Source organism: Labrus bergylta, chromosome 3, assembly GCF_963930695.1.
Source record: "Labrus bergylta chromosome 3, fLabBer1.1, whole genome shotgun sequence".
Lineage (NCBI taxonomy): Eukaryota > Metazoa > Chordata > Actinopteri > Labriformes > Labridae > Labrus > Labrus bergylta.
In genome coordinates, this window is record NC_089197.1 from 2,473,303 (window position 1) to 2,487,037 (window position 13,735).

The 13,735-nt window shown below is 41.0% G+C and overlaps 1 protein-coding gene across 1 annotated transcript; it reads right to left on the reverse strand.

Moving 5' to 3' along the window:
• Nucleotides 1–1,891: 1,891 nt before the first annotated feature.
• On the reverse strand, nucleotides 1,892–8,121 carry LOC136178540 (gastrula zinc finger protein XlCGF57.1-like). The gene is made up of 2 exons (XM_065952462.1): nucleotides 7,832–8,121; nucleotides 1,892–3,541 (listed from the first exon to the last, which is right to left on the reverse strand). Exons 1-2 carry the CDS (start codon nucleotides 7,998–8,000, stop codon nucleotides 2,226–2,228), a joined length of 1,485 nt encoding a protein of 494 aa, XP_065808534.1. The 5' UTR covers nucleotides 8,001–8,121; the 3' UTR covers nucleotides 1,892–2,225.
• Nucleotides 8,122–13,735: the final 5,614 nt, after the last annotated feature.

A 13,735-nucleotide genomic window follows, 5' to 3' on the forward strand; every position in this document is an offset into this window, starting at 1 on the left:
TGCTCAAAAATAAAACTCTTGTCAAACAAACCTTGTTACACCATTGTAATTTGAAATATCAATTAATCAAAATGACGGTCAAACTAACAAGTACAACTAATGCTCTGAAGAAAGTCAAATCTTTAAATCTTCAAACAAATTGTACCAGTAACAAGTCAGAGAGGATACTTACCACTCTGCACAGATCAAGTTCCAAACAAACTACAAAAAACAATCTGATACACAACTAATTAGATTTACAACTACCAAGTATCAAGCCAAATCCAAGTTCAGAAGTCAGACCAGCCCCATTTTCTCACAACCCAGGAAAAGCCTCCTAATCAAAGAAATGTGCAAACTGTAAATCAGTGGTGATTGTAATGGTGAATGTGTGTAGTGTTGACGAGAGAGAGACAGAGGCTGTATCTGAATTGCCAAGTACATACTCAATCTTTCAGTAGACAGTACCTACTATCCATGCTGTATACTGTTAGTACCTACTATTCAGTAGGAAGATATTTGTTCCTACTTCTTCTGATTCATTCAGTAAAGAAGTGATGTCATTTACATTTCCCGAACCGGCCGCATTCACCTGTTTTTTTTTTTTTTTTGTGTTTAGCTTTATTCAAGAAGAGTAATGCACATATACAGTCAGGTAAACAAAAAACAATATTACAATGTAAATCAAGTAAAAGGTAGATTAAATAACTAAATAACATACAATACATAAAGAAAAGTACAAATGAAAGACAGTAATATACAGAATATAAAATAAACCAATAAAAACACATTTAAAGAGTTAAATCATTATTTAAATAGAGGGGGAAAGGTTTTATAATAATGCAGACATTTGTTATATTTTCTGTTGTTAATTCAAAGTAGTGATTTCAGACGGGACTTTAACTCTAGATTAAAAATGGATTCTATTAATCCACGTTCGTTTATTTTGACCTGGAGGCGGACGTGAAGTGACGATTTACGTTTAGTTTCGCACTGCATTGTGGGTGGTAAAATACAATTCATTTCCTGAAAGCACGCATCCGATCCATATTGTATAAACCCCGGAAATTAGTATCCATACTGAAATGTTCAGTATGCTGAAGTGGACCCAAACAATGCATACTGAATGACCACAAAAGTTCAGTATACTGAAACTCCTACTAAAAAGTACTGCCTACTGAACTGTGGCTATTCGGGAAATGGCCCGAGAATAAGAAGCCACTTTAAATACTGAGGCCCTGTGTGCCCAGGTGCACAAAATCAAATGAAGTGGCTCCGCCCCTCTTTACCTGAAGGCAACCTGAGTGGGGAGAAACACAAGGCAGCAGAAAGAGCACTGACTGGGTGTGTGGTTATGGTGCACCACAAAGAGTGCACAGTGATCTGGGTCGGAACTTCGAGTCCGAGGTGTTCCAGAAAATGGGCTCACTGTTATTGAGAAAATGCACAACACACCTTTTCGACCACAGTCTGATGGACCGGTAGAAACATTTAACTCCACCCCGCAGAAGATTCTGGCCACAACAGCCGAGCGCTGACACGGGGACCTTAGGATCCCCTACGCTGTCATGGCTTACAGAGCAACCAGGCACAGCGCTACCAGTTTCACACCCAACTTCATGATGTTCAGCCGTGAAGTTAGTGAACCGGGGGACCTGGTAACTGGCCTGCCCCCGACCCTTAAACAGCTCCTTCTTCCCCTGAGTATATCCAGCAAACTCCGGGAGAGTCAGAGTGGAGTTGGAGTTTTGTATTCTGACTGCAGGATTCTTATTAATGGTTAAAGGTTTTCAGTTAAATAAACCTGGACCTGATCTGACTGTGGTCGCTCTGCATCAGGATCTGCTGAGTTCCTTTTCTTTACCAAAGAGACTTTAGGCACTCGACACAAAATAACACTAGTAGATGAAAGTCTTTCTCACTCTACATCAGTTTATTTATTACAAAGTGACGCGTGAGCTGTCTGAAGAACTTCTGCTAACCAACACAGAGGCATCCAAGGAAACAGAGTGACAGAAGAAGATATCAGCAGAGAAGAAGAATCCTTACACTGTAACTGTTTCATATAAACACTTTAAATTCAAACGTCATAGCTGATCCCAACTTACTGGTTCATATGTCAGCAACAAAACATCAATGTCAAAAAAGTAGATACAGATTTATGTATTTTATCTCTTTTTTGTCTTATATACACATTAGTGATGTGAAGTTGGAATCCTTTGGATCAGTTTTACCATTGCACAGAATTAGCATTTCTCTCCTGTGTGAATCATCATGTGTGTGGTCAGATTTACTCTTTGGGTAAAGCTTTTACTGCAAACAGAACAGCTGAAGGGTTTCTCTCCTGTATGAACTAACATGTGTGTGGTCAGATGTTGTCTTAGGGTAAAGCTTGTACTGCAAACAGAGCAGCTGAAGGGTTTCTCTCCTGTATGAACTAACATGTGTGTGGTCAGAGTCTCTTTCCGGTTAAACCTTTTACCACACTCAGAGCAGCTGAAGGGTTTCTCTCCTGTATGAACTAACATGTGTCTGGTCAGATTCCCTTTCCGGCTAAACCTTTTACCACACTCAGAGCAGCTGAAGGCTTTCTCTCCTGTATGAACTAACATGTGTTTTGTCAGACTTGCACTTTGGGTAAAACTTGTACTGCAAACAGAGCAGCTGAAGGGTTTCTCTCCTGTATGAACTAACATGTGTTTTGTCAGACTTCCACTTTGGGTAAAGCTTTTACTACAAACAGAGCAGCTGAAGGCTTTCTCTCCTGTATGAACTAACATGTGTCTGGTTAGACTTTGTCTTTGGGTAAAGCTTTTACTGCAAACAGAGCAGCTGAAGGCTTTCTCTCCTGTATGAACTAACATGTGTCTGGTCAGATGTTGTCTTTGGGTAAAGCTTTTACTGCAAACAGAGCAGCTGAAGGCTTTCTCTCCTGTATGAACTAACATGTGTTTGGTCAGATGTTGTCTTTGGGTAAAGCTTTTACTGCAAACAGAGCAACTGAAGGCTTTCTCTCCTGTATGAACTAACATGTGTCTGGTCAGATTCCCTTCCTGGTTAAATCTTTTACCACACTCCGAGCAGCTGTGTTGTCTCTTACCAGTCTTTAGTTTCTTATTTTTCAAGTTTAATTCTGACAGATCTTCTCTTGTCTCTTTCCAATCATCACTGTCAACAGTCTCAGGTTCATAAGAGTCTTCAGTCTCGACCTCAGTCTCTGGTTGTAAACGTCTCTCTGGATCTGAGTCTCTCTCTGGTTCTGCTCCTCCACAGTCCTCTCCATCAACTCCTGTTTCCATCTGTTCAGTTTGTGTCTGATGAAGCTGTGAGGACTGAGGTTTCTCTTCATCATCTTCACTCTTCACAGAGACAGGAGTGAAGGGGAACTTGGTGGTATCAGCCTCCTCCAGTCCTTGAAGCTGTTCTTCCTCCTGACTGAGCCACAATTCCTCATGTTCTTCTTTAATGTGTTGGGGCTTAGTGTCCTCCTGGTCCAGAATGTGGCTCCACTCCTGCTGCTCAGGTGGAAGCTCTTCTTTACTCACCAACAGCTGCTGGACATCTGCAGGACACAGTAAACAAACATTAACGGTACTTAAACTGCTTTTTAAATATTAATAAGGGCTGTCAAATGATTTCATTTTTAAAGGCTGAAAATCAATAGTTCACTAGAATTGATCACATTTTAATCATGTTTGGAATTCACTCATTTTGCATTTAAAAAACGTTTTTAATGCTTTTATTTTGTAATGCCTTAAGTTTAGGTTACTTTACTTCCTCTTCGGATACAAACCTACCTTTATTTTGAAAGAAAATAAGGAACTTGTCTAAGGCTGTGAAGATTGAGGTTTCTCATCATCATTAAGTCCTGGAGAGCGGGCAGCCAAGGTTCGAAGCCGACCTGTGGCTCCTTTCCAAAACGGACTATGATCAGACAGTATGTTGAACAGAAAGGCTGGCGTTATGTAAATGAGCCATGTGCTGCTGATCACTTCCTGATTATGTCAGATACTACCTCTTCACACACCAAAGTGCTGAGCTAGCTCAATCTTTAGGAAAGAATAAGATATGTGTCCAACAGAGAGTTTTTGCAATTAAACTGCGGAAGCAAGCGGAAATTGCAACAATTAGTTGCATTTTTTTTTAATATAACTCCATCTGACTACCCTGAGTACCCTGCCACCCCCCTCAACAACCCTCTCCTCCTCTTCTTCCTCCTCCACCGACGGCCTCTCATAACAGCTGATCAGGTGAGAAGTCAGCTGAGGAAGATCAAGGCGAGGAAGGCCAAAAGGTCCCGACAGCATCAGCTCCAGACTCCTGAAGGACTGTGCAGACCAGCTCTGTGAGGTTCTTCTGCACTTCCAAATATTACATTTCTGTATTATTTAAAATTTAACTTAGAACAGTAGTATATATATTTTTTGTCTGTCCGTATGTTCACGTCAACTCTGTTACCTCTGTTATAAAACTGCATTAAATCTTCCTGTGGTGGGAAACCTCTGGAAGACAGTGAGGTATGTCCATGTTTCTTCTCTCATTATTTAGTAATATGTTGAGAAATCATCAACAGTAGATTAATTCTTCGTCAAATCTGTTGTGTTAATATTCAGTGATTATCTCAGTCAATTGAAAAAGTATATATATGATAAAAATCTATTAAATTTGGTTTTAAGAAATGCTAGCTGATATCTGGTGTGAGGTTAGCATAAGGAGTAAAAGTACAAAATGGTGGAAAATGTCAACTCTGTTACTGTCAACTCTGTTTATGTTTTAAACAATTTGATCGTAACAGAGTTGACGATACGTAACAGAGTCACATATCACATTTAAGTATTTGGCAATAATTGATATTATTGATAATTATTATTGATTCTAGGTTATTTTACTGCAACAAGTACATCTGTGTTATACAATTTCAGGATAAGGAAGTCAGTCATTTATCTTCTAGGGAGATGAATCTTTCAGCAGCTGAAAGGCAGCAGCAGTACAGGGCCCGGCGAAATGCCGGAAAATAAAACGGGAGAACTCCAAATTACAAAGAGAAATCAAACAATGAAAGGTTTTGCTGAAAAAGAAAACAACTGCTGTCCGAAAATACCAGAAACGCATCCAGAGACTGACACCTGTGTCTGACTCCCCTCCATCAAAAACACAAAAACAAATAGGAAAACATAAAGTCCCTGCAGAAATTCAAAGAACTATCCTTTATCACAACGTGCTGACAGAAAATATAAAAAAGAAGTATCAAGACACAAAAGAAGAGAGAGTGTGTCAGATGATATCACGGATAAAAACCTACAAATTACAGAAAACAACACAGATCTCATTTGGTTTTTCAAGAAAGCGGTTTGGAAAGAAAAACCAAAGGGACCTGTCTTTTCAAAGAAGAAAATATAGATCCAGACAAAGCAAGCTCCAGAAGGAGGTAAAAGAATTCTTTTTGAGAGATGATGTCAGCCGCTTGACTGCAGGAAAAAAGTCAAAAAATCACAACAGGAAAAGCAAAAATGCAGAAAAGGTTTCTAAATGATACCATAAAGAACCTACATCACAAATTCATTCTTGAGAATCCATCAAGTCAGCTGTCATATGCACTTTTCTGTTTCATGCGTCCTTTCTGGGTTGTCCACCCATCCATGTCTGACAGAGAAACATGTCTGTGTAAAATTCACGAGAACTTATTCTTCATTGTGCAGAAGCTTCATACTCTCCAGCTTATTGGCACAACTGACTTCGAAATCATCTCCAACTCATTAAGTTGTGATGCTGCAAGCAAAGAATGTATGTATGGAGCATGTGACAAATGCAGAAGCAATGTCTATCAGTTCAGCAGTGACTATGATGCTGAAACACCGGTGAGGTTCACTCAGTTGACAACTGAACTGGCAGAAAGGAGGAAGAAAAACAAAGACAGTGAAAAAGAATCACAACCAGTCTGAATGACTGTAAAAAAGGAGATGGAAAGTTGTCTAGGAGACCTTAATGAGATGTTTCAAAACCAGCTGAGAGTTTTCATGAGACATCAATTCAACATCAAAACACAATACATTCACTACCGTGAGCTCAAGAAAAACATGAAATCTCACGAGTGTTTGATCTACATTGATTTCTCAGAGAATTATGCATGTAAATTGTCAGCAGAGATTCAGGCAGTTCACTTTGCATCCTCTTAGAAGCAGGCAACTCTACACACTGGGATCCTTCATGTGGGTGAAGTGGACAAACATTTGTGCTTTACATCCATCTCAGCATCAAAAGAGAAAGGTCCACCTGCTATATGGACACACCTGTCCCCTGTTCTGGACCACATAAAAACCCATCACCCATCAGTAACTGTCGTTCATTTTTTTAGTGATGGACCGTGTACCCAATACGGCCAAAAGGGCAACTTCTACTTGTTGAGCACGGAGTTGTACAAGAAGGGCTTCAAGAAAGGAATATGGAACTTCTTTGAAGCAAGGCACGGAAAGGGAGCTCCAGATGGAGTGGGTGGGGTTTTGAAAAGAAGAGCAGACAGATTAGTTAGTGCAGGGAAAGACATTCCAAATGCCATGCAGCTGTATGAGTGTCTTCTGAGTTCCCAGACCTCTAGAAAGCTGTTCTTTGTTGATGAGGAAGCTGTGGATAAAGCTGTGAAGAAGATGCCAAAAGTACTCCCAGTAGTTCCTTCGACAATGCGCCTTCATCAGCTGATCACTCTGACACCAGGAAAGGTCATCTACACAGATGTCAGCTGTGTCTGTTCAACTAGGCAGATACTTGAGTGTGCATGTCACAACACACAAAGGTTTGAATTTCATGTCCAGCCCAGCCTTTATGTCCCCACTGAAGAGCAACAAGTGCAGGCAACACATGACATCATGTGGGACGGCAGAAATGTCATTGGCCAGTGGTGTGTCATCAAATATGATGATGACATTTATCCTGGGACCATTATCGAGGTCAACGGGACCCATGCAAAGGTCAAATGCATGCACAATGTGGGGAGGAATCGCTTCTTTTGGCCAAACCGCGACCATACCTTGTGGTATCTCTTCGACGATGTCCTCAGAATCATTCCACAACCAACCGCTGTGACGGGACGTCATGTGGAGATAGACCCAGAAATATGGGCCGAAATTGCTGCAGACTAGCTCAAAATAGTGAAACATGGATGCCACGTTTCCTGAATGCATAATGGTCTTGGATGCAGGGTTCTAAATTAACTTTTTTGATCACCAGCCAATCAGAATTGTGTTTTATTGTGTTTGCCACTGGTTTTGGGCTTAGTTCTTGGCTGTCAGTATTGTACGAGACACACACCGTTATTATTCAGATTCCTGAAATATTTATATCCCAGATGTATTATTTAGGATTAAAAAATGTTTCTGTATATAAAATGTTGTTTAAATGTTCAAATTAAGCCGCAAGTTAAAGTGAATGTGTAATAGTTTTTTGGTCTTTTAACTATGAGTGGTCAACTCTGTTATGCACGTCATCTCTGTTACCATCAATGTCAACTCTGTTTGTGTTATGTTTTGATTTAAAAATGATGATTCTGATTCTGAAGTGGAGGCTGGCTTGACCGCAGTCTGATGCAGAGGGTGGCCTGAAGTTTGTGTGCCCAAAGATACAATTGAATAGCATATTGTTAAGGTTTCTAAAACGTATCTCCAATAACCAGATCCGTTGCTGGATTCAATAGGTGAAGACTTAAAGAGTCTTTTAGTCCAGTAAACTCAATGATGTTGTTAGCAGGAGCTAGCTGCAGCTAACACTGTGCTGTGTGCGTCTGTGGAAGTTAGCTAAAGGCTCTGCTATCTGAAACATGAGCAGGAAACACGTTTCCAGCAGTGGAAAGAAAACCAACCTGTTCTCTGTAGCTTGATTTCAGGAGTTAAAATCACATCCAGCAGTTTTCTTTGTCGGTGGAGCTCCTCTTCGTATCCACTTGTTGTTCTTTCTTCTGTTATATCTCTGATAACCGCAGCGAGCAGCCGTCGACTGAATAACTCTTTAAGATCCTTAAACCCGGCCATCTTACACACATCCAAGAGTCACAGAGGGGAAACTCAACTCAGCGCTGACGTCTTTACAACTTTACTCTGATCATCTACTGTTACGTTAGCACCCTAACGATCATTAATAAACACACGGAGAATCACGTGTCTGCTCAGCAGGAAGGTTTACTCACAACTTGTGTTACACACTCAATGGTCCGGGTGGAAACAGCCCGCTTTAGTTCCCTTTACAGAACACCTCCCCTCCCTTTGACTTGCATTGTAACCACACGGTTGACCGTTTTTCCTTCTTCTTCTTTGGATTTTATTGGCAGCTGGCATCCAAAAAGTTGCATTACTGCCATCTGCTGGATTTAATTATCACTCACATTCCTATATCCTCCTCAATAAACCTGTTCTCAAGAGAGATTTAAACAAGCATCTTCTCCTTTCCCTCTCCCCACACTCTGATGTGGATTCCCTTGTTGTTGATATGTTTGATGATGAAGAAATTCTCCGTTGACACTGACTTGCTTACATAATGATCATTTTATTGACAAACAAGTTACAGCATCGCCAGGCTCGCCATGGTTTGACCTGGGAGAGACACAGCCAAAAGTGATCTCCCCCCGAACACACAGAAACTCTGGTATTTATGGACACACCCCACAGGAGAACAACATGGGGACATCTGTTTGTTTTCAGGACACCCCTCTTACTACAACTGCGGGGGTTTCTGTCTTAGATATATGTATGTCATAAACTCAAAGGACAACACAGGTCACAGATACAATCTCTTGTCCCGATGTCCCTGGGCAACTCTCTGGACACAGGGGCCCCATTGTACACATTCCACTGAGAGGGCTCCTAAATCTCCTTCAGATACTATCTCCAGATGCGCCCGTTGTAAACTTATAGTATCTCTGTCCTGGTTACAACAGACACTTCAACTCCAAAATACTTTTTACATCTCTTCTTACGAGTCCCTCTCTCTCCATTTCTGACATCATGTTCTGTCTATGTGCTACATACTTTCTACATTTAATAACTACATGTTCAACTGTTTCTGCTAGATTGCATATCTCACAAAGACCAGATGGATGTTTTCCAGTGATATGTAGAGAGCTATTTAAATGACTGTGACTGATTCTTAACCTGGACATTACGACCTCCTCTCTTCTGTTGCTCCCTCTGTATTTTACTTTATCTATTTCCCTCTGAATTGAATATAAATGTCTTCCCTTTGTCTGATTGTTCCAATATTGTTGCCATTCCTGTTTGATTTTATTCCATGTGACTCGTTTCCCCTCTGACTGAGATCATTTGATGTTAATATCAATCCTCTCTTTCTTTACAGCTTCCTTTGCCAACCTGTCCACCTTTTCATTTCCTGCTATACCTGAATGTGCTGGAACCCACATGAACATCACATCTGTCCCCTGTTTAACCACCTGGGAATGTGTAAATATGATTTCATATAATACATCTTGACGACTGTGAGATGATCCTGATTGAATACTGTATAAAGCGCTGACTGAATCACTGCATATCAGCACTTTCCTTCCTTTGATTTGCTCAACACATTCTAATGCAACTAAAATGGCGTACAACTCTACTGTGTACACGTTCAGGAAATCTGACATTTTCTTCACTACTTCAACATGGAGTTTTGGGATAAACAGACCTTTTTCCCACCACCGTATTGCTGTATTTAAAACTTTGGAAACCTATCTTTGTCTGTTTATCCTCATTCACCTCATTGAATAGTGTATGTATATAGTGTATTATGTCCAATGGGTGGCGCTGTTGTACATAATTATCATTGTCTTAAAACTGTAGAAAATACCGGTAGTGACTCTGCGCTGCACAGCTCCTCAGAAATCTCACAGAATAAGAGCAAATGTTCAGGTAAAACAAAAAATATATATTCACATATCATTTATAGACCCTCTAACAATCATATTTTAGTTGAAGGAAATAAATTTGACAACAAAATATATATCTACGATTCCTCACAAAACATGGTTAACAGCTCGGTTGAGTTGCCAGTCTACGCAAACGGCCTGGCTCAAGTCACTCATTTCTTATTTTGTTCACCTTTTCTAACCATTGCTACTCGTTCAATTTGTTGAATGAATTATAAGTTATTAAGATCTTCTCTCTGTGATGTTTACATATGAAAAAACTGAACATTTTGTTGCAGAAATGAAAGAAATCCATTCATGTCTAAAGTAACCCTCAAGAGTCAACCAGCTGGTTGACCTGCACATCTGCTTCCTGATTGGGTAATCCGAAAAAATATAAACTGAAATGTTGCTTAATGAAGAGGCAGGAACACAATTTTACCAACAAATAATTTTTTGCAAATGGATTTCTTAGTGTGGAAGTCAAAGGGTTAAGTAAGCATCCCCACCTGTGGCATTTTCCAGCACTCACAGAGGTAGGATAGGATAGGATAGGATAGGATAATACTTTATTGATCCCCAGAGGGGAAATTCGGGCGTTGCAGCAGCACAGACAAGTAAGCTCAAAATACACATTAAACAGAATAGATAAGATAAATAAAAATAAAAACAGGGGGTATATACAAGTACAGAATGAATGATGAAGTTAACTATGCAGGGAATTGAGACAGTATTTGCAGAAAATGACAAGATAAAGTGACAAGTGATTAAAGTGACTTGGTATGATAAATAGCAGCAAGTAATGTAAACAGCAGAGAAGAGAGGCAGTGTTGTACCACAGTAATGCAGAGTGCAGTTATATAATATAATTGTAAGAGCCAATATGCAAATTATTGATTAATACTAAATATCTAGTTAAAAATGATTAAAATCTCATAACAGTAATTTCATGTAAATTCATAATGTTTAAAATTGTTTTATAGGCATAATTTAGTCATTTATAAATGATAAAAAGGTTATTGTTTATATTTTTGGATGTTTATGTTATGACAGCACTGCGTAGTTAAAGTTGTGACGGAGGTGACGTAAGCAGTTTGGAGTCCGATATTGATAGAAGCTACACAGTTTTTTGACCGTGCGTTAAACCTGTATTTTACTTTTAAGTTTTTTCAGTAAACCTTTAAAACGAAGGAAAGTTGTCCTGTCTTTTCGCTCGCGTTGCAAATACTGTGAGTTGACTCCAAAAAGTGGTACAGAGGACGAAGAAAGAGACGGAGTGCCACGACAATAATGTAGTATAATATAATATTATATAGTGCAATATGAACAATATAATGTAATATAATAGAATGTTATAAAATATAGACTAATATAATAAAAATATATAGAATGTACAGTATATATATATATATATATATATATATATATATATATATATATATATTGATGCTAAATAATAATAATACAATAATACAATGTTAGTAATGATAATAATGAAGCAAGTCATGTGGGTAGTGTTTTATGGGGGTGAAGTTTTGTGTCAGGACGGATTGTTATTGTTGTCATAGGCTGCTGTTGTACAGTCTTATGGCAGTGGGCACAAAGGAGCACCTGAAGCGCTCTGTTTTGCACCTGGAGGGATGAGGCGTTGGCTGAAGGAACTGCCCATCTGCCACAGCTCACCATGTAGAGGGCAAGAGGAGTTATCCAGGGTGGATAAGATTTTATCCTTCATCCTCCTCTCACCCACTGACTCCAAAGTGTCCAGATCAAGACCCACTACAGAGCGGGCCTTCCTCACCAGCTTGTTCAGCCTGTTTGCATCACCAGTCTTGATGCCATCCCACCAGCACGCCACAGCAAGAAAGAGGGCACTAGCCACCACAGACTGGTAGAAGGTCTTCAGGAGTCTGTTGCAGACACTGAACAGTCCTCTGTACTCCTTCTCGTCGTCATCAGTGATGCACCCAACAATGGAGGAGTCGTCGGAAAACTTTTGAGGTGGCAGGAACCAGAGTTAAACCTGAAGTCTGATGTGAAGAGAGTGAAGAGAAAAGGTGCCAGAACAGTTCCTTGAGGTACTCCTGTGTTGCCCGTCACTACATCAGAGACACAGCCGTCGACTCTGACATACTGTGGCCGGCCCGTGAAGTAGTTGAAGATCCAGGCTGAGTTGTCAGGGCGCAGCTGCATATCCAGCAGTTTGTCCCTCAGGAGGCAGGGCTGGATGGTATTGAAAGCACTGGAGAAGTCAAACAACATGACTCTCACAGTGCTTCCCTGCGTCTCCAGGAGTGACAGGGCTTTGTGGGTCAGGAAGATGATAGCGTCCTCCACACCAATGTGCCTCTGATATGCAAACTGCAACGGATCCTGGAAAGCAGTGAGCAGGGTCCTCAGGTGCTGGAGAACCAGCCTCTCAAATGTCTTCATGACATGTGACGTGAGTGTCACAGGTCTGTAGTCATTGAGAGCGCTGGGACGACCTTTCTTTGGAACTGGGACGATGCAGGAGGTCTTCCACAGGTCAGGCACCTTCATCAGCCTCAGGGAGAGGTTGAAGAGGTGCTGAAAGACTCCTGCAAGCTGCCCAGCACACACCTTGAGGATCCTGGGACTGATGTTGTCTGGTCCACTAGCTTTTCTGATGTGGAGTCTGGAGAGTTCTCTTTGTACCTGGCTGGTAGTAAGAGTTAGAGTGGGACAGTGAGCGGGGGAGGGGTGTAGAGAACTGTCTATTGTCATGCAGGTCCTTAAGGGAGGGAGCAGGGGGTTGAGGGTGAGGGTGGGCTGTCCTTTGAAGTTGCTGGTGAGGAGCTGAGAGAGGGGGGGGTGAGGTGGTTAGGACCTTGATGGGAGGAAGAGCAGAGTCTCCAGCAGAGGTGTGAATGGGGGCTGAGGTGGTGGGGGGAGACCTAGACCCACTATTCGAGCTCACTGGGTCGGGGGATGTGTCAAACCTACTGAAAAAAAGGTTCAACTCAGCAGCAAATACTGGGTCTCCTTTAATTCTGGGTTCCGGCCTGCTGCAGCCCGTCATCTGCTTCATGCCATTCCACACCTCCTTTGAGTTGTTCATCTTGGCCTCAGTCTTGTCCTTGAAGTTGTTCTTGGCCTCTCTCAGCTTCTTCTTTAACTCCTTTTGGACAGCCTTGAGCTCCTCACGATCCCTAGTCATGAAGGCCCTCTTCTTTCTGTTGAGGAGAGCTTTAATGTCTTTATTGATCTATGGTTTGTTGTTTGAGAAGCAGCAGACCTTTTTGGTAGGGACTATGGTGTCCTCACAGAAACGGATGTAGTCTGTAATACAATGAGACAGACCTTCAATGTCATCACCATATTCCTCCTTAAACAGTTCCCAGTCTGTGACATTGAAGCACTCCTGCAGGGCCTCCTCTGTATCCTTAGACCAAACCTTCAAAGTCCTTGTGTTGGCCACCTGCTGCACTCTTAATTAATCCAGTGCATGTTCAGGTGTCATTGAGATTTTCTTTATTTTGAATTCTGACTGCAGGATTCTTATTAAGGGTTAAAGGTTTTCAGTTAAATAAACCTGGACCTGATCTGACTGTGGTCGCTCTGCATCAGGATCTGCTGAGTTCCTTTTCTTTACCAAAAGAGACTTTAGACAGTCGACACAAAATAACAAGTAGATGAAAGTCTTTCTCACTCTACATCAGTTTATTTATTACAAGGTTACTGTGGCCAAAGGAGCCAATTTGGGTTGTTTGTTGTTGCTCCACCTCGGAACATGAATTACACGTTTTAGCGCACGCGTCAGTTTGTAGAATGACTTGTTATTCTTTCTGTGAAGTTTGGGGATGCTTCTTTTGAAACATTAATATTTTGCTTCAAACTTAGTTCATGACT